We start from the raw sequence: 27,053 nt of genomic DNA on the forward strand, positions 1-27,053 counted from the left end.
GCTGGAGAGGGACTTTTTACAGGGGCATGGAGTGATAAGGGGCTTTACAGTGAAGGAGGGTAGGTTTAAGTTAGATATTGGAAAGAAATTATTTACTGTAAGGTTGGTGAAGCACTGGAAAAGGTTGCCCAGAGAAACTGTAAATGCCCTGTCCCTGAAAGTGTTCAAGGCCAGATTGGATGGGGCTGCCTTCCATTCCACACCGTATTCCAGCTGTCCAGAACCACAGGCACACAAGCTTGGCAACAACCCACCTCACTGAGTTGGCTTTTCGTTTAGTGCCTTCAATTCTCTATATGTGACATCACTCCTTTCAATGTATGCTACTCCTACATTTCAGGTTTGGCTTGAGTTTGTCATGCTTTAAGCAAAACCTTCTGGTTGGGACCCGAACACATAGCAGAGGAAGAGGTCTATTTTCTCAAAAGGTAAGTTGGATGTCCCACCCCCGCAAGGGCCCAGGGTCAGCTTGGAGCAACCTGGTCTAGTGGAAGGTGTCCCTGCCCATGGCAGGGGGGTTGCAACCAGATGTTCTTCAGGGTCTCTTCAAAGCCAAACCATTTTGTGATTCTATGAAATATAACCCCCTCTCCTGCGTTATATCAACTTGCAGCTATCTCATATTGATTATCTTTTAGTATTATTTGCTACTACTATTATTATTATTATTATTATTTACTGATTATTGTTAAAGACCTTGAACACCCTCAGCAGTGTGAGTAGGCAAGAAGTGCAGGGCAGGAGAAACAAGGGATGGAGACCTCTTCCCAGCTGGGTGTGGAGCTGGGACTGAGGACCTCATTGGCCGGGCTTTCTCCCAGAGGCACAGTACGACTACTGATCGGGCCAGTGACCCCATGCCTGCCTTTTTATCACTGATTTATTGTAAAAAAGCTTCATCACAGTATATGTGCATGTCTATATACAACAATTTTTTTAAAAAAATTATTTTAAGCTTTAATATAAACCTATCAATCAACCTAATCAATATATTATATAAAATAAATATTATATGTTATATAAATAATATTTTAAGGCCTTTATAAAATTACTTATTTCCACAAAGGGATGTGTATGCATATGGAAATATAAAATTTGTTATGATTAAAAAATTTAATATAAATTTATAGATCAAACTAATTAATAAATGATCTAAAAATAGATACGTTATATAAATAATATTTTAAGACCTTTATACAATTATTTTTTCCCAGAAACGAGTACATATATTAAAAAACATAAAAGTTGTTATGATTTAAAAATTCAATATAAATTGATAGATCAATCCAATTAATAAATGATATAAAATTAAGTATGTTATATAAATAAAACAATATTTTAAAGCCTTTATAAAATTCCTTATTTCCAGAAAGGAGCGTATGCGCGTGTATGCAAAAAAATTAGTTGCCATTTAAAATTTTTATATAAATCCGTACATCAGTCTAAAACATATGTAATATAAAAATAGACATCGTGTGTTATGTAAACAGCATCTTAAGGCTTTCAGAATATCCTTTATTTCCAAGGAGGAGGGGTGCGGGTGCGTGTGCCGGGGGTGCCGGTAGGAAGGAGGGGGGCGGGCGGGGCGGGGCGGGGGCCGCGGGCGGGGCGGGGCGGGAGGCGGTGGCGGCCGCCCGCGGATCTGCCCGCTTGCTCTCACGGCGCTGCCATGGCTCCGCTCCGCTCCAGCCCGGCGTGGTGGCGCGTCCTCTCCCTGGCCGTGATCGGCCCCGTGCTCTGCGGCCGCCCGGGGCGGGCAGAGCCGGAGCCAGGCCCGCCGGCGGCGGCGGCGGCGGACCCGCACGGGCGGCACCTCTACAGCGCGGAGATGCTGCGGCACGGCGCCGCCGCCGCCCCGCACTTCGTCATGTTCTTCGCCCCGTGGTGGGTACCCGGGCGGCGGAGCCCGGCGCGGCCGGCGCGGCGCTCTCCCGCCCGCCTCTTCCCCCGTTGACGTGGCGGCGGGAGGCGGCGGGGCCGGGCGGGCGGCGGCGGGGGAGGCGGCGGGGTCGCGCCGCCCTGAGCCCCGCGGCCGGGGGCGGCGGGGGAACAGGCGGGGAATGGCAGCCGGGGGCTGCGGGGCGGGCTGGGGACGGGGAGCTGCAGCCTCGCGTGTGCCCGGCCCGGGCCTCCGCGGCCGCGCTGGCCGCCCCCCTGCACAGAGTCACAGAGTCAGTGGGGTTGGAAAGGATCTCTGAGGTCATCGAGCGCAACCGATCGGCGCCCGGAGCCGCCCCGTGGCAGCCGGCAGTGACCCCCGCGTGGGGCCCGCGGTGGGAGCCGCTGCGCCGGTCGGTGGGGCTGGGTCAGCCCCGGTCCCTCCCCGGGCTCTGTTTCACGCCGTTCCTCAAAGAGACCAAGAGCAGCTGCTGTTTGGCGACCGTCACTTACTTAGCCTGTGCCCCCCAGATGCTTTCATTGCAGACTTTATGTTCTCTGTGCAGTCATGAAATTTAAAAGCGAGTTTGCAAGTGAGAGCTGTAACTATAGTGCTGTGTCCCCAAGGCCGCAGGTATCCGAAGGAGAGCTGGGGAACTCTCAGGTTTGCAAGAGACCTGCTGGATTTCTGTCCTGGACTGGTACATTTGGCACAAGAATGGTTGAGAGGAATGAGGGAACAAGGCTTTGCTGGATATTCCTGGTTAAGAGGACAGTACTTCTCATCTCTGGGTCTTTCTAATGATTGTTCGTGGTCTCTTCTCTTCGCCTCTTCCCCCACCTTTTTTTACCTGACTTACTGATATCCGGTAGAGGTTATGGAGAGTTTTGTTGTTAGGGTTGTGTGGTTGGGTCTTTTTGTTGGTTTATTTTTTTTTCTCCCAAGTTTTCTTTAATTTAGCTAAAATAAGAGAAAAACGTGCAAAAGTTATGTTTTGATCCAAAGTTATCTGTTGCTACACAGTGCTGTTTAGGCATATGAGAGTCTTTTGAAATCAACAGCAGAAAAGCATTTTCTTTCAAAACTGAGGAACTATTTTTGTTGTTGTTATTAACACTGACTTATTTATGCCATGTGAAAATGTTAAGTGAAAGCTTCAAAGAGCCTTTGTTCTCAGAAGATCACAAAAGTGGAGGGATGCCTGACTTGCTGGTGAAGTGCCTGAGAGTGCTGTAAGGCCTGAGAAATGCCCATGCAGAGCAGGAGTGCTTCTGCTTTCAGGTGATGATATCTGTGGTTGTCCACACTTTGAGTGTTTCATGGGCACCCCTAAAACCAGATGAGGTTTTTTTTATCCTGCCACACTGTAAGAGACCCTGTGCCAAAAGGGCTGTTGCAGAGTCCAGTGTATGCTGCACATCCTCCGTATGGGATCAAAGGGAGTGCTGGCCTTGCAGACTTGGATCATGCTGTGCCTTTGGGAGGGCTAAGGATCTCTGCCCAGCTTAAGTGTGAGGGACCTGTGTCGTTTCCCAGACTTGTTGAGCCTTCTCTGGATGTTCTTTTCATCCTTAGCAAATGTCCTCCAAATCTCTGTGTCTTGGCTTCAGGGCCCTTGGTCTAGACTCCTGGCTGCTGACAGGCAGCAACAGGGCCAGATTTCAGGTCCAAGAGGAAGAGAAGGACAAAGGGAACATCCAAGTGCCTGAGAGAGGTGCTTATACACACCAGTAGTTTTACTGTCAGTGGGATCAGGGGGCAGCCTGACAGACCTGGAGCTCTTGCCCCAGGGTGATGTGCGAATCTCCTAATGCTTCTCAAAGACTGCCCTCTGTAATTACAGGGGAGAAGCCCTTCTTTTCCAGATTCTTGGAAGAAATGTTGCTGAGGACCTCACTCCCAAATGGTGGCAGTACACATGTGGTCCTACATTTGTGCCAAATATTGCAGGATACTCGAAGAAGAGAGCATTCTGAGTCATTTGCTATCAGATGTCATAAGGCTTTTATTCATAAGGCTGCCCCACTTGGTAGCTACCCTTGGGGACAGAACGATGAGCAGGTTACTATCTTGGTGGCACAAGATATTGAGTTTTTCGCCCTGCCAGTTGCGTCTCTACAGAGGAGCGAGAAGGTTCCTGGTTCCTCAGTTGGAAGGAATCTGAAATTAGTGGTTTCACTACGTTATTTTGACTCATACAGATCATTTCAACATACATTCTTTCTTGGTAAACCTCTGGAAGTCTGCAGCAGACATAATCACCAGAGTTCATTGCTGTTGAATTGAACTCTGTTGACTGGATTTTACCTTAGCTGGATTCTTTTGTCCAGAGCGAGACTGGTCCTGTGCTTTTTATACCATTATACATGTCTACATTTTTAATTGGATAAGGATTTGTGCTATATCTTGCTGTGGAGCTGCCCTTGTTGAGTGCAGAGCTGAAGCTCTACTGGTGGCTTCCAGAAATGTCTGTCCTCCCCACTGACTGCAGAGGGCTTATCAGTATCTGCAGGTTTGATACATACGCTCCTTGTGTACCTGTACATCCCTTCTTGTCCTGGCCCAGGAACTCTGCCATCCAGTGTTGCAGATGAGAAATGCTGATACTGTGGGAGGAATGCTGACCTGTATGAGGCAGAACAGCCTGGTACTCCATAGATGCTGCTACAGCAGAATAATCTCTGAGCACGAGCACTTGTGGCACACAGTTGCTCAGAATTAAAATGGGCGGCCTGTCCTACAAACTCTTACAAATAATGTTCTTCCACCCATACCTCTTGACTTTAGTGGTGTACAAGAAGCAGGGTTTGGGGTTAGTTTTTTGGTTCTTTTTTTTTTTCTTTTTTTTGATGGGTCTTTCCTGTGGCCTTGTTAGTCTCAGATGTGGAACTGGCAGCTCCTCTAACCCCACTGATGTAATGTAGAGTAGTAGCAGTGAAAGACTGTTTATGTACCTGGGGCTGCATCCATCACACAGGCATGTAATGTTGCATGGTCTTGCTCTTTTTCGTTTTGATCTCCTTGGTTTTATATATTTTTCAGCTTACAAATTTCAGAAAAAGTATTTTGGGGAAATGTCTTGTATTTCCTTCTGTAGAATACTGATTTTATTTTTTTTTCTTCAAACTGGGAATGACTAACCTGTCAATTACTGATTCAGATAGGAACATTTTTCCTGCTTTATTTCTCATTTCTAATTTCTAATCCAAAGAAAGAAAGGAAAGGAGCGTGTATATCAGAGATCACAGTGCTATGTATGGACAAGGCAGCTCTGTTGCACTTAAAACACAGTGGGTTAATTACTTGAGATTGCCTTACCTAGTTTTCCATGCTCTGTTCTGTAACACCAGCCAGTATTCATTCGGTGTATAGAATCACTGCATCTGCTCGGGGAAAGAACCAAGGAATGTAAAATCCTCCTCTTAATTTAAGTTCCGTGAAAGAATTGACTAGGGAGGGACTTTATTCAGAAGTTAAATGTTTAAGAAATATTTGATTTTAGTAATAATACATTGTATCCCTTCATAATAACAATTCAGAATAAGATGCCATGAGAGGTCATATTCCTCCACATAGTGGGAGCATGTGTGACCCACTGTACCTGACTGACATTCTTTATCTTAAAGTAAATCTCAAGATTTTATTTTTTTTTTCTCTTAATGGTATCAGGATACCTGGAAAGGTGTGAATCCATGCAACTTTTCTACAAGTGTATTCAAAACCATTTGTATAAGTGAAACTGTTTCAAGTGGGAGCAACTTAAAAAAAAAACAAATAAAACTGGACAGCCTCGCAGGATTTTTCTAGAAAGCTGGGAGAATGACAGTGCTTTTATTAACAGCTTCACTAAGTTCAGGGAGTATTCATAGGATTTGTAGTGTAAAAGGGTAGTAGCAAGAAGTTATTGGATCTTCCTGATTTTCACTTGAGCTGTGTTTGCAGCATGCTAAAGTTCTTAATAGTATTTGCTGTTGCTTATGTAACAGGGCTTGGGAATGGAAGACTTCTGATTTAACGGATTTAACTTCTGATTTAAAAATTTATTTTAAACTTTATCAGAATTACTGTTCTGCGTATGACTTTTCCATAGATTCATTTTGCTCTAAACGTGAGCAGCTATTAAACAGTATCTCATTCCTTCTGTCACAGGTGTGGACACTGTCAGCGTCTCCAGCCAACTTGGAATGATTTGGGAGATAAATACAACAACATGGAAAAACCACAAGTCTACGTTGTTAAAGTGGATTGTACTGTAGATATTCCACTGTGCTCTGAATTTGGCGTACGAGGATACCCTACGTAAGTATAAAAGGATGTCTGCTCCTATTTTTCTTTTTCAGTTTTCCATGATCCTCTGCCAATTTCTTGAAGCTAACTTCTAAGCTATATTTTTGGTGGATTTCTTTGTAGCCCCTTGGATCTGATATGTTCATTTTAAGCCTTTTTACCGTGTTGCCAAGTAGCATGTGATACATACTACTGTTACTCTTTCATTGTTTTTCAAGAAACTCTTTTATGTCTTGGACAATGTCTATGTTTAAATGAAGTCCAGAATTGTCCTTCTGTTTTCTCTGGGAGTACCTCTTTCTCAAGCAGCAGTACATTATACATCTGTGATATGCATGATAGAGCTGGTTTCCGGTAACGGTACTTTTAAAAATAATTTGTCACCAGTTTGTCACAACTCTGCAACATTCATAATTGCAGGTGTTCTGTTAGATTTTTAGTGAACTCAGTACTCATAAAATGATAAACAGTATTACTTAACAAAGCAGTGGTGATGTTGTACAGACTTTTTTCTAGGTAAGTTTTCTTACGTTGGTCTAGAAGAAATTAATTTGTATTTTAAGGTGGTTATGCTTATCCTGTTATAAGGGATGTGTGCCTTACTACCTCAACTTTGGTAGGCAGAACATGATCTAGAGTATCTATGAGAGGTTGGTGCTTTGGGGTTAGACACGTGTGTTACCTTTCTAACTGCCAGGAAGGAGCAAAAAAATATTTTTTTTTCACTTGGGTCTTCTTTAAAGCTTCTTGCAAAAATGGATGGGATCCTTTCAACTGCTTTATGAAGTACTCATCTTAGTGGGGATAAGTGGAGAATGTAATAATTTCTAGCCCTTGCACAGCCTATATTTTTCAGTTTTCTTCCCTTTGCTCACTTTGTCCAGCTACAGCCTGAACTTTTCATGCGCTCCTGGCTGCACCCACTTGGATGCAGATGAGTATGACTGAGTAGAAGTTTAGAGTTATTAATAGCAGAGTCCTTGTTGAGATAGGAATTGTCCTTAAGGGCAGTGTGTGGCTGAGTTCCACAAGAAATAACTTTTCACCAAGAAATAGTGCACATTACAGCTCTATTTTAATATCTCCAAAAGTGAGCATTTGTTGTCTTGCCATATTTGAATAGAGTAGATTGTGGTGCTGCTCCTTGTAAAACAGAAAGAGTGGGAGGGATTTTTAATAAGGAAAAAATCAATGGATGTGTAATTGCTGCATTTTTTTTCCTCTCTCTCTTTTTAAGGTCATTGAATATTTATGAATAGTTAGTGCTTGCTTTCACCTACTTGAAAAGTATAAATAACAAGGCAGTCACCTGCTAGTCATAGAAACATAGAGATGAAGGGGAATTCATGATATCAATTCTCTTCCTGTCTGAGTCAGTTTTAAACTAGTCTGTTTTTAAAAACGTCCAGCAAGGGAAATTTCACAGCTTCCTCAGGCAGAGAGGTATTGTCTCAAGTCCAGGATGTGCTGATCCCTACACTGCTTTTCCAAACACCTGTCAAAGGAAAGGCTGCATCCCCTTTTCATCCCCTGAGAATCAAAGTGGCTGAGCAGGTCCCTCACTTGTTAGTACAGTTGTTTCAGGATTATTTCGTGCTGCAAAATAAATACTGTCAACCGAACCAGAGAAAACTTAACCTTGTTTGAAGAAAATAAAGGTGCAGATAGTTTTTTATGCTGTTACCCTTTTTTTTTTGTTAATTTTGAAAAGTATTTCCATGAGGTGTGTTTTAGATGTTCTTTTGTTTAATATTTGTTGTTTGCTTATTATTTTGACTTTCTGTCATCACAAGGAACATTCAAGAATATCTTAAATAGAAATGACAGTGGGAGTTCCTATCTCTTTTGCATATATTTGCATTATGTGGTTTTTCAACACTTTCATATGTTCATTTTTTCCGACTGTGGAACAAGAAGAGAAAGAAAAACATTTCAATAAACAAAAGAAGCTGTACAAAATGACAGCTTGGCAAGGGGAACTGAGGGCTAGTAATTGAAACTCTGATTTTCTATAAAAAAATAAGACTAGGTCAGAATTCAATATTACCCCTTTATCAAATATAGTTCAAATTTTAATTTAAATATTTAATAGTAGAAACTTTATGTAGTTTATGGAAAAGTTTTGATAAAAATTATTAAATGTTATAATCATGAAGTCTGAATCCCTATAGGCAGTCACTTATCTCCTTGTCCTATTGACTTGCTTCAGTGTGTTTTTAATCAGTTTAATACCACATGAAAAGTCCTACATTCCAAGAGCAGTTGGGGAACAAAAGGTGAGAAAGAAATTTGTGGGAAAATAAGTGCTAGATATTTTTCCTTTGGTGATGAAGAGAGGTGAACAAAACAAAATGGATGCTTTTTGACAAACTGAAATAGGATTCACAGAACTAAATGCCGCAATTTTTAATTTGCTCTTGCTTATTGATCGAAGTAATATTGAGCTATGTTGATTTTTAACATGGTATTTATTTTTTGCTGTTCTAAAAATCTTCTTTACATGGGAATGAAAAAATTCTACCCATGACCCTTTAAGCTGAGGGAGATGTCTGATGCTGATGTTAATAGTCAGGAGATCTGTTACTGCAGCCTGAGCTGCATTGCTATGGATTAGCAAAGCACGTTGGCTTTCTGAGAATGTTTCCTGTGTGAAAATTTTTGCCTCACTCTTTTCTCACATTTTGATCCTTTAGCCTAAAGCTGCTTAAACCAGGACAAGAACCTCTGAAATACCAAGGCCCTAGGGACTTCCAGGCACTGGAAAACTGGATGTTGGAGAAACTAAATGAGGAACCATCTGTAAGTGAAAAGGAAATAAGAAATGGAAATACTCTTTTCTGCAGACTTGCTTATCTATCACTTCTTTAAGTTAGGTTTCATTTTCCAGGAGGAAATTGCTCCAGAGAATAGAAGTCAGGTCACAAAATCAATATGAAACAGCTTACACAATAGTCAGAGTAGTAATTAAAACTGTCATCCTGTGACCTGACCTCTGTTTCCTGTATTTAAAACTACAGTACGTAATGCAGTTTTAATGTTTATAATTTTAACATTTTAAGATACAGTTCTTGGTGTCACTGTAGGCCATAATGTTTCTAGAATAAGAAAAGCAATTTACCTGTAACGCATTATAAATTGCATTTGTATTGGGCTTACTTACCTCTTCAAACATGGATGCCCTCTTCAGCTCAGTTACTACCTGTTAATGTTGTAGCCTAAAGAAAAGGTTTAAAATAATTGGTTAAGTAAGATAAGCTAATACCATCACTAGGAAAACCCTTGAGTTTAGGGGTAGCATTCACATATAGTAGCCAAGCCTTGCCTAAAATGAAATTTGTGATTGCTGTTTCTAATCAAGATAAAGCTTTATGGATTGCTGAACCACAGTTAGAATGTGATTATATTTAAACAAACATTGTGTTTTTAATAATTAAACATTAAATGCTAAACTATTTTAAGAAATGCACTTTGAGGTTCTTAAAAAATCCTTTCCAGCTCTAACCCTAGTGTCTACAAAGTATTCACTTGATATTGCTGAAGTGCCAATGAGTTTGCTGTAAGTTATACATATGAAATGTTTGCTCTGTTCCCATTGTTGCTGTCTTCATGGAGCCATTAGGTAGACAGCATTCCTTCTGGCGTTAGGGGAGCAGAAAATAGCTTTTGCACTAGCTATTTTTAAATAACCCAAAGACCACTGAAACTGGTGCCATGGCAGATGTGGCTGATGTGAGATGCTATGGAGGGACTGTTAGGTAATTTAAGTGTATTGCTGTGTGGTGATGTGATGACTGCCATAGCCTGTGCTCTGTGACTGTACTACAGCACAGTGAAAGACTGTTATTCCACTGACTGCGATAGCTCTTTTCTGTGTGGCAATCTTTTTCACATTTTGCTTTCAAATAGTTGTTTGCTAGGAAACATTAGATACCTAAATCAAGCTAAATAAGGACATTGCTTTAGGAATTTAAAATTTCAGGGTACGGAGTCTACAAGACTGTCACAGGACAGTGTGATACAGTAATCAAATGTTGTGTATTTACTGTACAAGAGAAATAAAAGTTAATTTTTTTCATTAATAGGATCCAGAATCTGATGTGGAACCACCTAAAGCCCCAGAACCGAAGCAGGGAATGTATGAACTCTCAGCAGACAATTTCAAGATGCACATAGCAGAAGGTAACTGGGATTTTTTTATAAGAGAAACTTGCTTACAGAGACATTAGTAGTGAGAAGTCTGTACCAGGAATGTTAGTTTTCAAGGGACCTCCTTCACACCATTGTTTTCCCATAATACCAAGTGAAAGAGGATGAAACTACAAAGTGTGTAAAAATATTACATATTGCAGACCATGAGAAAGTTTTAAGTATGGCACTCAGAAGGCAGTAAAATCACGGCCCTAATCACAGGGGCTTGCTCAACGAAACTGTCTCTCTTCCCAAGTTCCTTATTCAGTCACAGCCTTGCCACTTACTTTGCGTTTTTGCAAGTCCCGTTTCCTCCTTCCCTAGGAGCTGGCTTTTCTTCTTCCCAGACTGTTATTCTGGATAAGTATAATCCACCCACTTCCTCCTTACAGCCCCCATCCCACTCCAGTCTGACCCTTTATTTGATATTGTTTAGCTTCCTTTCTCCAGAATTTAATATGGGCAAAACACTTCACCTGTTTGGCCATTTTAAAAAATATTTTGTCTGGAAGCCTTAAAATTAAATCCAGGAGGGATACCTAATATGGGAGATTTTAACCCCACATGGTGGGTTTTTTAGAGAATGAGCAAAATCTTACAATTCAAGCTTTGAGCTGGCATACCACCAGATGATCTTACTATCTCTGTCTGTTATCCAAAAAGCAAAGGCTGGATTAAATTAAATGTCTGTGCCCATCTGATACCACTAGTGAGGCAGGTACTAGAGCTTCTTAAAGTAACCATGAACTGATCAGAAATGTTTTCAAGTGTAAAAGAGCATTTTGTGCGTCTAACTTAAAATTTCCCAGCCTGTGGGGCTTAACACAGAATGAAATCAAAATTCTTAATGGGTTTTCCTCTAAGCCATCAGGGAGATGCTAAGCATTTATCAACTTTAATATCTTCTCAGATTGTAAAGTTCAGTGCATATACAAATGTTTTAATATTTTTATTGTAATATTTTTATTATGTATCCATTGGCCTTCATAGAGGAGACATTCTCATGGTCATATCTGATGGTTGAGGAGGTTTAGGATAATCTATAAATCTGTTGTCCTCTCTTCACTTCAGTTACAAAAAGTTCAGTGCCTAAATTTAATGGGAGGCTTAGCAGTTACACATGCAAGGTTGACTTTTGCTCTTTTAATTTGTTTTAACAGAGCCTTGTCTTGATGGGTGCAAAAATGTGCAGCATTTTGAATTAATTAATCTTAATTGAACAAAATGACGTATTCCGGTACTTTGCAATTAATATTGTACTAATTTAAACTAAACATTAGTAGGAGATAGCACCGAGACTTTCCTCTGTGTAAAACACCACAAAAACCTACTAAAGGCAGCAAATTCTGAGTAGTTGACATGAAAACAGAAAGAGCAGGACAGAAAAAGGAGAGCAGAAAACTGAACAAAATTTTTTAGGTAAATCATAGACTGAAGCATTTCTTAGGAAACACCATTTTGTTAAGTTGAAGTTTATACTTTCATTTATGCTGTTATATATTCCTTGGTAGTTCTTTCTATGCTGTAACAGGGCAACTGATTGACATGGTAGAATTAAACACTGAGGTAAATGGTTAGGCTAAAAATATCAGTTTTAATATCTCATTTGTTGGGTTGAGATTGTGAAGCTGTTTGGATTTTTGGGAAATTTGGCAATGCTGTGGGACTGCATACAGTATTGAAAACCTAATTGCTGAAGTATTTTGTCCTGGCCTTTGATTCACAGTGTTTCCTATCTTTAACTCAGGAAATACCATGATAAATTTGCAGGCTGAGATTAGTAGCTAGTCTTTAATTGCAGCCAAGTTCATTCCACATGAGTTAAATATTTCTTTTTTTTTTTTTTTAACTTAAAAGGTAATCACTTCATCAAATTCTTTGCCCCTTGGTGTGGTCACTGCAAGGCTTTGGCCCCTACCTGGGAACAGCTGGCTCAAGCCTTTGAGCATTCGGAAACTGTCAAGATTGGCAAGGTAGGTGAAGTGCTCTTAGTTGAAAACGTGGTTTGTGTCAATGAATGTTTCAGCCTAGGATCACGCTTTTTGTGCTATGATTTGCAAATAGCAACTGTTTTGTCAACCTTTAAATCCTTTTATAGTCATAGTTTCTATTTTAATTTTGAGGGGTTTTTTTCTTGCACATCTACAGTTGACAGGACTCCCTCATTTTCAGCAAGGACTTGTTACAAACACAGCTTGCTCTCTGTATTTCAGAGAGCTTGGAATGAGGCTAATACTTCAGATGCAAGGAATAATATTTTGAGACTTGCTTTTTATTATGTGTCTGCTTTGTCAGAATTTGCTAGACTTCAGTATTTATTTTGAGAAAGTGACTTTTAATTTGTTCTTTACAGCACTGGGTTCCTTAGCAAGCTTTAGCCCTACAGGGCTCCTTAGGATGACTTATTTCTTTGTTGGTTTGGGGTTTTCTAACTCTTTACGCCCATAACATTTTTAAAGGTTTCAGAAGGTCCTACACCTTAAAAATTGATATCTTGTCCTGCTTTACTATTTCTCTTAGGGTTGATAACCAGGTTCTGTGGTGTATTTACCATGGGAGCTTGTTACTTGTACGTGGAGTGACTTCTGTGCTGAGGTATGGAGGTGGTCTGGCAATTGTAGTTACTGGCTTTATTTGCTGACCCATACCTAAGTCCAGGTGGCTCATGATGGGAATCCCTCTGCCCACAGTGGAAATCTGACTGTGCTCAACTTCCATGTCCTTAAGCTTTCACAGTTGTTCCACTGATCAGAAAGACTGCATAATAGCAGTGTTGTCAGTACTGCAGAGGGACTCTCCCTCTGCTGTCTCCCCTGCCTCTGCCCTCACAGCACTTTCAGCTGTATTAGGGGTGATGAGCTTGACTTTTTTTTTATTCTTTATTTTTAATACTTTTGAAAATCTGTCAATTCAGGTATGCTGTAGATGTACAGAGCAGGTCCACACAGTTGAACTTTAAAGGAGACATATATATATAACCACAGTTGATCTTCAGAGAAGACATGCATACATACATACATCTCTATATATATACATATATATAACTTTGAGACCTGGTGGATATAAAATTAAAGAATAAGGTATCAGAAGCTATTTCTCCCTTATTTGAGACCTTTGTTTGCTGTCCTAAGAAATCTGTGCTCAGCTTAACTATTTTTCTGAAGTTATCATTCTCTGGTACCTGGAGAAAAATAAACAAAGAATTTTCAAAATTTCTGTTTTATTTAGTTGTCTGTTGTGTTCACAGTTCATATTATGGAGAGTTGTTATGTAATGCAGCCACCAAGATTTGTCTTGATGCCTAGGCAATTTTATGTAACTGTATACCTTGTGAAAATATTTGAAACATGTCTTGGCTAAGATTGTAAGTCTGTAAGTAAACAGGAAACACAGCTGTTTCTAGGAAAGTTGAACCATGACCTTCATCTAATCTGCAGGAATAGTGTCTTAACACTGTTTAATCTTTAGAATTGATCTTCAGTGATCTGGAGCAAAGTGTTTCTAATGTAAAATTCAAAAAACAAGTGCTGTGTTGAGCAAAGGCTGCAATGCTTAAGTTATCTTTTTTTTCTGCTTCAAAAAAGATTATAAACTAATAATGTTACAGATTGGTTTATGACGTATTAGAATTGAATGTTGCTATGCACTTGGAGCTTCCCTTGGAGTAAAGTTAACTTTCTAGTAGTTGACATGTCTTCTGAAGTCTTTAAAGAGTAGTCTTTCAAAAAATGGATGAGCCAATGTGTCTTTGCTTTAAAGCTCTCTCACATTAGTGTTTTGTGTCTCATTGTCCATGCACTGATTTTATTAGCTGAGAATACCAAGTACTTTTTAATTGAAATCTTTAATTATGTCTTCATTGTTCTTTGTAACTGCTATTACTTCCTTCTAGCCATACCTCTCTCCTAATCCCTCCTTAAAAAAAGAAAAATCACACACACACAGAGCCTCTCAATTATACAACCAAGCCACTGTTTGGAAGGCAGACATAATCATTCTCAAGACAGTACTTGGTACTGAGTTTTGCCAAGCCATGTATTGCTTGTTCCTGTATTTTTCTGAGATTTTAAACAAGGGAGGCTGTGATGCTTGTTGTATGTTTATTTTAGGCACTGAATAGTTTTGGGGTTTTTTTCCCAAAATGTAGGTCGACTGTACTCAGCATTATGAAGTCTGCTCTGAAACCCAAGTTCGTGGTTATCCCACACTCCTCTGGTTTAGGAATGGTGAAAAGGTAAGTCTGCAAGTTCAGCAAAAGATCACACCATTTTTTTCTGAATAATACTTAGACTGTACTTGCATTCTGGAAAAAAAAGATCAAGTGGGCATATACAAAAGTCTGCTTGTGAGAGAAATAATGTTGGAGGTTCAGTTGGATACTAGAAGAGGTAGACTTTGTCTGCAGGTAAAAGTTAGAGATTTTTGCTCCTTGTGTTTTGCAAATGACTGGTATAATGTTCATAAATCTGAAAGCAGTATCTCCAGTTACGCTACTGTGTGAGAGAATTCTGGGTTTACTTTATTCTAATACTTTATTTCCTGTGGAACATAAAAAACATAACTGAAATAGAAATAATAATAAAGTATGTAATTTTCACAATGTGTATCAGAAGGTTGCCCTCTGTAAATGTTGCCCATTTGCTGAGTGATGTCTAGAGATGCAAATTTTCCCTCATAAATCTGAACACTTCATATGACACTGTGAGTGAGAATCCTGTGGGCCCACTTGACGTTTTTCCTTGCAGCAGTTCAAAGAATTACAATATTCTGAAGTTATGGGGAAATAAAATATTTATAAATACCATGTACATGAACAGCAGTCAATAAGCTAAATATAAATTGTAGTGTTATTTATAATGTATTTCACAGTTTCAAGATTAATTAAATGTATTCAATGGATATTAAAAACAGGTCCACAAGAGAGCCCAGGACATTACCTGCTAGGTTGGGGGGGGGTTGTTTTTTTGTCCCATTCATCTTGCATTCATTTTTGAACATTTACAGTATTGGAGATGTAAATTTTGCTACTTAATCCAGTTTAGTGGCTGTTGCTTGTGGCAGTTTTCTGGCACTCTGAAGAGAAACTGGCCGCAAGGACATACCAGTGCATGTGAGGTTTGCTATGAGCATCCCTGCAAGATGAGGCATTCTAGGGAATTTAAATGAAGCAGCACCTGCATTTTTGAATCCCAGCCTGATTCACATAAGAAGTATGTGGCCTTGTTACCTCTCGAGCAGCAGTGCCTGGCACATGTCAGAAGCAGGACTGGAAGCTGAGGGAGCGCTCAAATCAAACATGGTGGCATGTCCAAGGCAAGAGGTTTTCAGTTAATTAAACTTTTGTCTTTGTATGATGTGAGTTGGAAGAATATAGTGTTCTGCTGGTTTTTTCAGAATGGTTTTCCACCTGCTTTATTTTTATTTTTCAGACAGCTACAGATGGCAAGATACTTTGCCAGAACAATACTCTCTTGATATAGAAAAGTTAGTTTTTCCTTGACAAGCCAGATAATTTTCTGACCCTTTCTAATAATTGACGTTTGAGTTCCTCAGAGTTATTTGAATCAAGAATGCAGTGAAAGAAAAAAATCACTGCTGTTGTGTTTGGTAAAACTGAAGCTTAGCCATTAGTCTAAGCAATGTATTTCAGTTCACATCGAACTGTCTTTTCTCCATTGGCAGTGTGGTATTCCCTGGTGACATACTGCCACAGCAATCACATGTTCCTCCATGGCCTGATACAATACATTTTAAAAAACACAAAACAACCCCAAAAACTTTCCAACAGTCTGGCCCAGAAATTCCCGAAAATCTCTGGCTGCTGTGATACTGTTAAGTAAGGGGGAGAACTGCTTCAGTCATCCAGCCTTGTTATCCATGATACCATCATCCCCTTTGTCATAATTGAAGTCTGGTATGACGCCATCCCTTTTGGTTAGATGGCACAAGAACCCTGGGAGGAATCAATGGGCGCTGACCTTGCCCTGCTGAAATGGATACAAACCAGAAGGTACAGGCTTCTTGCATCAGCTTATATTATTTCCTTAGTCACCTAGAGCCAGTGCAAGGAAAGAGGCCATAGTTACAAGTAACATTATCAATGACAAAAAAAGAAAAATGTGTAGAAGGAGCTCCAAAGGTATAGGAAAGTTGAGATGTCTGTTCTTCCTTCCAGTGTATGGAAGCTTGTATGTTGTTTCTTGAGTCTTCCTGATCTGCAAGTGGAGATACATCTTGTTGCCCATGCCTCCTGGGACCACATCTCAAGAGTTCTATCCAAAATGGATATGTAGTACCTCACAGATAGATCTTGAACAAAGAAATAAGTATTAATTGTCACAGAGAGCCCTGAGGGCAATCACACAAGAGCCAGGTTGGAGAGGGCCAGCAGTGGATTTGAGACTAGAAGCTGCTCACAAGTGCTCTGATTTCTTGTTCTCTAGAGTTGTGAAAGTACCTGAAATATGGGGAAGCATCTAAAGCAAACTGTGGCCTCTCAGAGATCTGGCTTTATGGTTGACTGCTTTATGTGCAGGTTAAAAAATGGGACTTAACTTTCCTGAGAGTGGTGGTGTTGGAAATGTTTGCCAGCAGCAAGCACCTGTTGTCTCTTGCTTCCAGGTGAACTTAGGTGCCCAGAGTGTACTGCCTTACTATTTGGGTTTTCTGGAGATGTGTGACAAGTGTGTAGGCCAGAGGAGTACCTGCAGTCTGGCAACATGCAAGTTAAGGTTTTCAGCCATGTCAAAGCACCAGGTAGAGCTCACGTGGTAACAGAGACCACCACCCAACAGGGGTGGATGTGTTATTGTTCATTGCAGTAGCTTTAGGTTCAAAAAAATAAAAGCTTGAAAAAGCTGACTACAGTGAGAAAAGAAGGTCAAAGTGGAAAAGTGTCAAAAATTTGCTTCTACGTTTCTAAAATACCCTTCACTTCAAGGAAATTTTAGATTTTTCCCTTTTGCTATAGAAGAATCTAAGGTAAAACCTAAAGACATGGAGTGAATGGAATGTCATGGAGAGGTTTAAGAACTAGATAATCATATTAGTAATGTGCTTATACTTGGCAATCTTATGTTTTTCTGGTAATTATTTATTTGCTAGATTAATTGCATATACACAGTTGCACAAACTATTTGATAATTGTAGGGTGACCAGTACAAAGGGAAGAGGGACTTCGATTCCTTAAAAGAATATGTGGATTCCCAACTACAGAGCTCTGGTAAAGAGCCACCAGCAGATAAACCTGCTGAAGCTCCACAGCCACCTGCAGAACCCACCCATGTTGAGGTAAGTGCTCCAGTACTTTGCAGTGATGTTAAGTGTTCAGACTGTTTTAGCAACTTGTCCAAGTCTTCCATGCGTTTTTCTCTCTCTGATAGATTGATGATTTCTGGATGTAAACTGTACCAAATATTTTCTTGGTTATTTTTTTAGTTGTTAGTGAGTGGAATCAGATCATAAATCCTAGGGATACTTTTACTAAACTGATGAATTGGAGAAGGAAAAAAAATCTGGCTCCTTTTTTATGGTTGCAATAAATTCTTTAGATAGAGTGGCATAGATGTGGTCTTTTTGGTCCATGGAACTGCTGGTCTCTATGACAGCATATTTCATCACTATAGAGATGAACATTTCTTGCAAGATTCTCACTTGAACCAGGGATATGGTGCATGCTGCTAAGCCCCTAAAAGAAGCCAGGGTCCTATACTTAGTGACTATCTGCAAAAACAACAAACAAGCAAAGATTATGAAGACCAGTCTAGATATGGTAAGGTAATGTGTCCTGTGATAAGAAAAGTCCTTGAGGTTGGAGACTTATTCTAATCTTGGTTGTAGGAGCTACAGGCTTATAAAAGTTGCCAAGACATTGCCAGGAATAACCTTTGCACAGTTGTACTTCTTGTAATTTTCTGTCTTTTGTAATCCCTTTGGCATTTCATCTGCCATTTTGTGAGATGAATGAAAAATTGGCGAGGCTGATTTTCAAGCGTAATTTTTCATGAAGTGTGGAAAACGTACTTTCTGCCTAGACAATAAGGGACGGGAATTTACACTCCCTTCTGATGTAGAATGAACTTAAGTAATTAAGCAGCAATAATATTAATATAAATACCGTTTATATGTAGCTTCTTACAGGAGAATATTACCTTTCCCAGTTGATTTTTCCAGCAGCATTACCCATCTTGCATAAAGTGGCTTACCAAACATTATAGACCACATAGATTTGTAATTTTTGTACCCTTCAGTTTTTGTTGGTTTTTTTTTAGTTGACCTCATAGTTGGAAGATCCTAACAAGCTGGTGTTAATACAATGCAGAAAGTAATTAGTCGTCTATTTTTATAGAAATAACACAAACCACATGTGACGCAAATTCCCACTTATGCCTTGCATTCACCAGCACACACACAAACAGGAAAGGATTGTGGAGGGATTTTTCTGCCAAATAATAGTAGACAGACACAGTGTAGGACTCAGCTTGTCCTTACAACTTCACATTGTAGCTTTGGATGCCACAGCTGCCTGGTCGCTCATTTTCAGACTCCTTGATACTGGTTTTGTTTTCATGAATTCTGAAACAAGGGGCCAGCCCATGTAGCCAGCAAACACTTACTGCATTTGCCATCAGCTGAACAGAGCTGGTACCACAGGCAGCAAAAGCAATGAGTTCCAACTCCAAATTTGTGTCCCAGTGTTGAGCCCCTACATAGATTTCCCCATGTAGGGAATGTACATAGGCCAAGTACTTGCCAGCTGTTTTATGGAAGCTGTACTTTTACGTCCATGAGAATTCTCTTCCAGACATTGCTAAAATCATTCATAAATGATCCAGGTGGGTTAAGGTAGTGTGACCAGCAGATGCTCAAATTATGTGATTGCATAAGATGTCTTCTTTGAAGAAACCAAGCTAAAATTGAGCTTTCTGATATTAAATTTATTTTTGTGGTTATATAGTTCACATCAATATTCTGCTAATAATCTACAGATTTTTAAAATTTGTTTTACTGTGTGAATCATGGGGAAGATGTTACTTATGGGGTTTTTGGATTTCATATCTTATATTGTAAATTAAGTTTGGAACATCAGTTTTAGATATCCATTTAGGAATTTCAGACTGGAAGAATATTTATTTACTGCTCACTTTTTGCTTCATTTAATTATTTGTAATTATTAAATAATTAGAAAGTATAATTTCTAATTTCTAAATAATTCTTTAGAGGTAATAACACTTCAACTTAATGAGATAATTTCATGAACTAACGGTTATTTAGAGAAATGTTTAAAGGTGCTGGATAATTTGTAATGTCAGATTTCATTGTGGCTTCATAAAACTTACTGGGTGATGCGATCTTGTTTTTTCTTCTCCTTTCATTTGAACTTGAAACTTTTATAGGCATGACATTTATTTACTTGTTTTTAATCCCTCCCACCCTTAAGGGTTTCACACAAAAAATGAAGTTTTGGTTCTGTGCTCTCATATGAGACTGTAAGCAATGTGCTGTCTTCCCATCATTCCCTTGCTCCTGATGTTATCAGGAGAAAAAATTGTTCCTGGCATCCATAGAAGTGTGATATTATGACGTCCTCTTGACAGGCAAATCTGTGTTTCTGGTAACAGTTTTTTCTGTGTATGCAATGCAGAGATGTAGTGGACAGGGAGAACAGCTGTTGAGACATCACTAGTGTGCCTTGAATACCTCATTAAAATCTCAGATGGCTATTAAGTGCCTGAAGCCAACTTCTCTAAGGGCTGTTCCCTGAAACACAGTGTATTCAAATGAAGGTGATTTTCTACAACAACTGAAAATTTGGATACAGGCAAATCCCCTGAAAATAGGGAAGTTCTGTTTCTCCAGTTATGGTTGAGATTCAGTGTGAAATACAGTTTTCTCTACATTTCTCTAGGGTAGGAAAGTAGCTGAGAGGTAAAAGTGAGGTCTGCTGCTGCTACTCTTGTTTATATTACTAATAATATTATCTTTTCCAGTTTCAGTTTCCCTTTTAGGTAGGTAAAAGCTAAATTGGCTGATGTTGTATACACAAGAAGTTTTGACCTCTTTTTCTCTCTTTTTTTTTCTTTTTTTTGGAGCAGGCTGCAGTGCTCTCTCTCTCTGAAAAAGACTTTGATGCAACCATTGCTAGAGGGATCACCTTTATTAAATTCTATGCTCCATGGTAAGAAGTTTGCACCTGTTGTTGCTCAGGATTATTGTTGGTCTAAGCTGTGAGGGCATTAGTCTCTGTAGGTCTTGGGAGTTGTGTGTAGTACGGTATTTGTTGTTGGAATCTAAACTGTGAATTAACTGAAGAATGTGTGTGTTGGCAAGAGTTACAGCAGAAAAGCTCAATCTGGTTTTAGCTCTCTTGGGATGCCTCTCTGTGGAAAGGCTGACAGAGATGCTTTACTGTGTCAGCTTCAAGGTAATTCTGGGGAACAAGGAGAGTGAAGCTTTCTGTGCAGGCTCAGCATGCTCCTATCCCTTGATTAGGATAAGGTGAGGGAAGTGTATCTCCAGTGTTGAGAAAGGAAAGCGTGCTGGCTTTTGGGCCCTCTCCTGCCACAACCAGCCTCTCTTGGAAGCCTCCTTTAAGCACCTGAGTTTTGATACAGGCTGTTGAGCTATGGATAATTGCCTGTTACTCTTCAAACAACTGCCAAAAAACTAATTTGCACATGTGACAATTTTAAGATGTTCTTAAGAGTGTAGGTTCATGTAGTATGTTCTTATAGTGACCCAAGGTAGAAGTGTCCAATACAGATGGCGTAGGTGTAGACAGCCAATGGAAGGCACTGGAGGGGGAAATTAAGTAATGTCCTATCTGACATCTACCATTACTGCTATATACAGCAGAGCCTGGGACTCCAGCTGGGGTAAGACCTCAGTATTACAAACTCGTAGTACAAATATTTCTGCCTTTTTCTTACTGTTCCCTTTCTGAGAGAAAAAGAAAGTTTAACAGTTCTCTTTCTGGTTTATAGAATTCATCTTATTTGTGCCTCCATTGAATTTAATGAAACTGGCATGCCATCTTGCCTGGTCTCTTAGCCAACAGAAGGAAGCCTAGTGTAGGGGAAGAGATTAAAATTAAGCTGTATGTCACTGTGTGGAAGATAACACATCTCTGATTTCATCACTAGCCATCCCATTAATGTAGTATATAAAATATAAAAAAATCTTTTGTTTGGGGTGGTAAAAGGCCCCATTACAAAGCAACACAAGCAAATGCAACCCATATTTAAATGTGCTCAGGCTTATCAAGATATTAACTCTGACAGTAGGCATGCATGTAGGCAAGAAGTACTGTAGGCAAGAAGTACCCAGGAATGTTTCATTTTATGTAAGCTCAATGATGCAGTCTTTTCCAGTGTTGTCACCCTTTTCACCACAGTGTGGTTTGCTGCTTGAGAGCCATTTCTATGCCTTCTCCCATCTGAAAGATCTGCTTTTGGATGTGAGCAAGGATTTTCCACCACTTGGTTAAGAAATACCCTACCCACAGTGCACACACCCCTTCACGTTTTCTGCTCTCTCCTCACTCCCTTCATCCCTTCTGTGCTCAGTGAGGGACTGGGATTGAATCTGTGCCTGTGCTGCTACTGCGCCACCAGCAGAACGGGCTAGTAAATTCAGTTTGCACCTGTGCACAAAGCAACTCCAGTCTGATTTCTGAACCTAGGGCTTGTTGGCATATCTAGGAGTTCATTATCTGAGAAACTTTTTCTGGAAAATTTTGAGATAAAAAACGCCCCCTTTTTGATTAGTTTTTATTAATAATACCATCTCCGCATCTCATGAGATTTTCATGGGATGCTGCCATATAGATAGATCAATGTTGGATGGCAGGCTAAGAAACGGTGGTGGTTCAGAACGTAGAGTCAAGTTCTTAAACCAGTGTGTGCTCCCTGGCTGCAATGCTCAGAAAGCTACTGTTTAGCAAAATGCTTCCTATATTTATATAGCTGGTATCCCAGTTTTAGCTCTGAAAGTCAGGCTTATGTATACAGTTGTAGTACTCTCCATATAAATGAAATTATTCTCTTCCAAGTGGATTAACTTATGTAGGGCTCAGCAAACACTATTATGTTGCTTGCTAGTTCTGTCTTTCAGTTAGTTTTGGATAAATATTAATGTTAACTTGCATAGTAAGCATAAAATCACCCTGTTCTAGTAGTTTTTGTGCGTGGTCAGAAATGCTTTCATACTGTCACTGTGTATTTACAAGGTGGTTTAAATATACACTGGCTTGCATTAAGAAAACTTTTGCTGAGACATCTTTCATTATTTTTGTAAATGCCCTGATCCGGCCTCAAGGCAATTATGGGGCTGTTTTAATAATCCAATTAAGGTGCAGCTGGGTTAGAACAGAATGAGCAATGCAGCTTTAAAATCTAAAGTGCTTTGGGAATTCTTCTTGAAGGCAGTAAGAAGTTCACGTTAGGAACTTGGCTTAGCCAAGTTCAAAATATAAACAAAATGAATACTTTACTATGCATTGGTCAAGGAGGCCGTTAAAAACTGGAAGAAATTTAATAGGGAAATTAAAATATCATTTAAATAATTAAACTCGGGCTACGTAGCTTTAGTATAACTGGCATATGCTACCTGAAAACTTAATTTGTACTACAGACATTCTGTGCCTTCCTAAAAGCATGTTTGTTTCCAAGAGATCCCTTTTTTTTTTTTTTGTTCCAGTTAAATATTCTCTGTGCTTGTCTTTATTTGGCTTCATATTTCTTTGTGGGGTAAAATGTTAATGCACCGACATCTAGAATACCATTCTAGACAAGACTAACAAAGGCCAGAAAGTATTTCAGTGCTTAACTTAAATAAAATCACTTGTTTTCTTAGCTCATTTACTGACATAATAGTGCAAGGGACTTGGAGGGCCAAATCATTAGCAGATAGGAAAGGCAGCTAGTTAAAGCAATTGCAGTAAGACAGTAGAGATAAACTGGAAAGTGTATCTGCTAAACAAATCTCCCTCTTTTGTTTCTAGGTGTGGTCACTGTAAGAACTTGGCTCCAACTTGGGAGAATCTTGCCAAAGAGCAATTTCCAGGTTTGACTGATGTCAAAATAGCAGAAGTAGACTGCACCGTGGAACGTAACGTCTGCAACAGATTTTCTGTAAGTGTGGAAGATCTGAAATGAATGGGATAGTATGGTGTACCAAATGTTGGAGGCTCCAGCCAAGCTGGCTGCTGCAGTCCAGGTGCCTGGTGACCGTGCTGTTTGTCAGCCAAAAAGAGGCAGTTCAGAACAGCACCTGCTGACACCATTTCCCTCCTGGACTGTTTGTTCAGACTTGGTCATTCTCATTATTGGATAAAGCTGCAGAAGTCCCTATTTTAAGAAGCCTCCCTCTGTGAAAGCACCAAGGCAGTCTCTTGTGGTATCTGATGGAAAGTTTTGTTCCTAGAAAAAAAAAAGTCTTTCGGTGCTGGTAGGCAGACAATTGAAGACAGAGCTGGAGCTGCTATCCCAAGAGCCTAGAGGAACATGTATTATCCTATTCACTTAAAACGTTCAGACATTTCAGATTGACATTGGAAGTTCTGCTGTTGGTTTGGGTTTGTGTTTTTTTAAATTAAAATGGCCTATTGTCTCAGAGGGCTTCAGTTGCTTTTCATAGTCGGGTATATATGAGTGATGGATACAAGTCTTAACATTAATAAGAAGTTTCCTTTTTGTATGTGTCTTTTGAAGGTACGGGGTTATCCTACACTTCTGCTTTTCCGAGGCGGAAAGAAAGTCAGTGAACACAATGGAACGAGAGACCTTGAATCACTGCATAGCTTTGTCTTGCGTCAGGCAAGGGATGAACTGTAATAAAAGTCTAGATGCTCTGCCCCTGGCTGTCTTTGTACAGTGGCTGAAGGATTTCTATCTTTGCTAATTTTCAAATAGTGTATTTGGGGGGTGGGGGTAGGGATTGGGGCTTTTTTTTTTCTTTGTTTCTAGGATATTGAATGTACTAAACACTGGTATCTTCCCCTTGTGTGTGTGTTAAAGACATACTACCCTGTGTGTGAAGGAAAACTAACAAGTAGCTACTGTGCAAATTGGGAATATTTTCAGCATTGATAGTATTACTGCATTTCTGCATTCCTGCAATGAAGTGTAAATGGTTTCCTTTGAGACTAAAATACATTAAGAAAACCAACTAAAGGGCAGCAGTAAAATATTTCTGTCTTCAGGTTAGATTTGGTTAAAAAGTAATCCCTACAAATTGCTCACCATTACTAGAAAGGCAAAAGTTACAGCTGCATTGACTTTTGCCTCTACAACTGCACTTAAATCCTATTTGTGTTAATATAGCTGCTGAAAAGTTGAAAACACACACACCTTTGGAAGATACCAGGCCCCCGGGAGCTGGTTGTTTCCTGTTAATCCTCTCAGCATGGGAGGTCTAGCCATAATGAAAGTGATGGTACTGTAACATGTGCCTGAACATTACTGATGCCACAGTGTACACGTGTCAGGTGGATTTTTATAGGTTGCTGCCATCCAGCTCCAGAGGTGCAACTATGCTCTACTTCTATAGAGTCAGAGTGAATAATAGGTGCTGTTATACCTGCTCCGTTAATAGTAAATGATCAGTTAGACTTCCAAGATGATAATGTGTTTCCTTGCCTGAATCCAAACTTTGTGCTGACCTGCTCCTTATTCGGAGTACTTAGAGAACAACAAGTAGTACAATATTTAATATTTTTTCCATTCAGCTGGTCTATAGTAGTGTAAAATAGCACCCCCCCCCCCTTCTTGAGCCTTAACCTTTTTCCGAGCAGTAAGCATTGATGAGTTTGAATGCTAGGGCCACACACTTTGTGGTATCTTGGATTATAATATGAATCTATTCTTTGGTGCATAAGATGTTCCATGCTAGATTTAATGAAAGCCAAAGAATTTACACTGCAGAGACTGTCATGATACAAAGGCAACAGCAAACCAAGGACTGAATTCTGCTGTCTCACGTGCACAGAAACTCATGGAATGAGGATAGCTACAGGCTAATTTGACTAATCTGTCAAGATACTGGGTTTTGTCCATCGTATGGAGTAGGTTGGGTTGTTTTTCTTTTTTATAAAAAAAAAAAAGGCAAAGCATCTATGAACTTTTAAACCAGTGAATTTCTCCTGGTACTTCACTTCACTGTCTGTCCAGAACTTTTGATTCTGTTCAATCTAAAAATGTGTGAAGGTGAAAAAGTCACAGTGAAAGCTAAGTGTTGTACAGGCAGATGTATTGGAACAATATGTATACTTCTGCCTTACAGGAAGCCTTTATTACGTTTTTAACAACTTTCTAGTGAAGCACAATCTCATGAGTTTCTTGTATAAAATCAAAGTGGTACAATTGTTTACACTGAGATTTTTCTAAATAAAAACTTTTTAAAAAAGCAGTCTTTCTATAAATGATACAGAACAATGAATATACAGTGACAAGTGCAATAAATTATAGCTTGTATTTACAAGAAGCCTTTTAAATGCAAGTAGAGGTAAGTGCATTTAATACAAGTTTAATATTGATCAAAACAATTTGCTATTAGCTTCTGCTAGACAAAGCATGGCTACACTGCATATCCTTTAAACCAGTTTGTTAGTTGTGTGAGTTGAATGGAAAAGGTTGCAAATGTTGTTGACATTCTGTCTTCCTGTAAACAAACTGTCCAGCTAGAGAATGAATGGCTCCTAAACTTTTACATCTGAATTACAGCTTTAGAAGTGTCCTGACTTCCTTCCTGGGCAATTGGTAGTAGATGAGGCCACCTCATGAGGGGAGGGGAAGGAAGTTGCATAAGAACAAGTGTATAAAGTTGTACTGCTCAGTCAGAGAGTGAACTGGCAAGACCAGCCAGGGCCTGAGTTCCTGGTAGTGTTTCTAACACATGGTGCAGCCAAGCCATCTTATGCTTGCAGGATCAGAGTTAAACAGTGCTTGGAGCATAAGAGAACTGAAACATTTACTTTGGCACAATTTTGGATGCTTACTGTCATGACAGCTGTCAGGAGGAGACTAACAGCCTAGGCATAGTAGCTGGTCCTTCTGGGCAAAACGATCTTGCATGAGACATATGCTCTACGACCAAAGTGCCAACACTTTCTTTAGCTTCTCTGCCTCTCCCCCTCGTCTTCCCTCCCCACCCCCAAGAAAAAGACCTCACTTTTTTTGGGTGTTGTTAGCCCATCTGATAAAAATCAGCATATGTCCAAGCAACTGCTAAAGGCCAAGCTGCTATGTGAGATTAAGACCATCCCAGCCAAATAAAGCATGTGTGGGCATATTGCTGCTGCCGCTGAGCTGAGTAGCCACTGTGGCGTAGGGTCAGTCTATAAGAAGTCCAGCAGTTTGTTAACACCCCAAGGGGTGGTCTCCACACCCTGTCCCCCCACAAGGCACATACGTGGTGTTCTGAAAGGTGGTTTATCACATGCTTTTCTCTCCAAGCTCCTGAAAGCAGGGAAGGTTGTATCAAAGTTCATGGTAGCATCACAGAGTCCATGTGAAGACTGTTTGTCAGTGACATCCACAAGCTCTTACTACCATATTCCTGTATTTCTTCAAGATTACATTAGAATTATCATCAAAGTAAAGAACAGATATGGCATTTAGTTTGGTAGGTGCACAGCATGGTTTGGGAACGTAATCAGGATTCATAAGATGAACCTGTTGCCAAGAAAGAAAACACAACTGAG

At 39.8% G+C, this 27,053-nt stretch overlaps 2 protein-coding genes across 2 annotated transcripts in view; one reads left to right on the top strand and one right to left on the bottom strand.

Annotated features, from left to right (window-relative positions):
- Positions 1-1,631: 1,631 nt before the first annotated feature.
- TXNDC5 (thioredoxin domain containing 5) lies at positions 1,632-25,759 on the top strand. The gene is made up of 10 exons (XM_051799215.1): positions 1,632-1,884; positions 6,029-6,178; positions 8,860-8,965; positions 10,249-10,345; positions 12,212-12,327; positions 14,502-14,588; positions 17,504-17,644; positions 20,449-20,531; positions 23,355-23,484; positions 24,064-25,759. The coding sequence occupies exons 1-10, from the start codon at positions 1,670-1,672 to the stop codon at positions 24,184-24,186; spliced, it is 1,248 nt and encodes a 415-aa protein (XP_051655175.1). The 5' UTR covers positions 1,632-1,669; the 3' UTR covers positions 24,187-25,759.
- The window catches only part of BMP6 (bone morphogenetic protein 6), an 87,296-nt gene continuing 85,636 nt past the window's right edge, over positions 25,394-27,053 (bottom strand). Inside the window, exon 7 of the mRNA XM_051799213.1 lies at positions 25,394-27,024. Within this exon, the coding sequence (XP_051655173.1) occupies positions 26,875-27,024 (150 nt within the window). The 3' untranslated portion in view covers positions 25,394-26,874. The remainder of the gene's footprint in view (positions 27,025-27,053) is intronic.

This window comes from Manacus candei, unplaced genomic scaffold, assembly GCF_025592945.1.
Source record: "Manacus candei isolate 608988 ecotype Guabito, Panama unplaced genomic scaffold, ASM2559294v1 h1tg000049l, whole genome shotgun sequence".
NCBI classification, from domain to species: Eukaryota; Metazoa; Chordata; class Aves; order Passeriformes; family Pipridae; genus Manacus; species Manacus candei.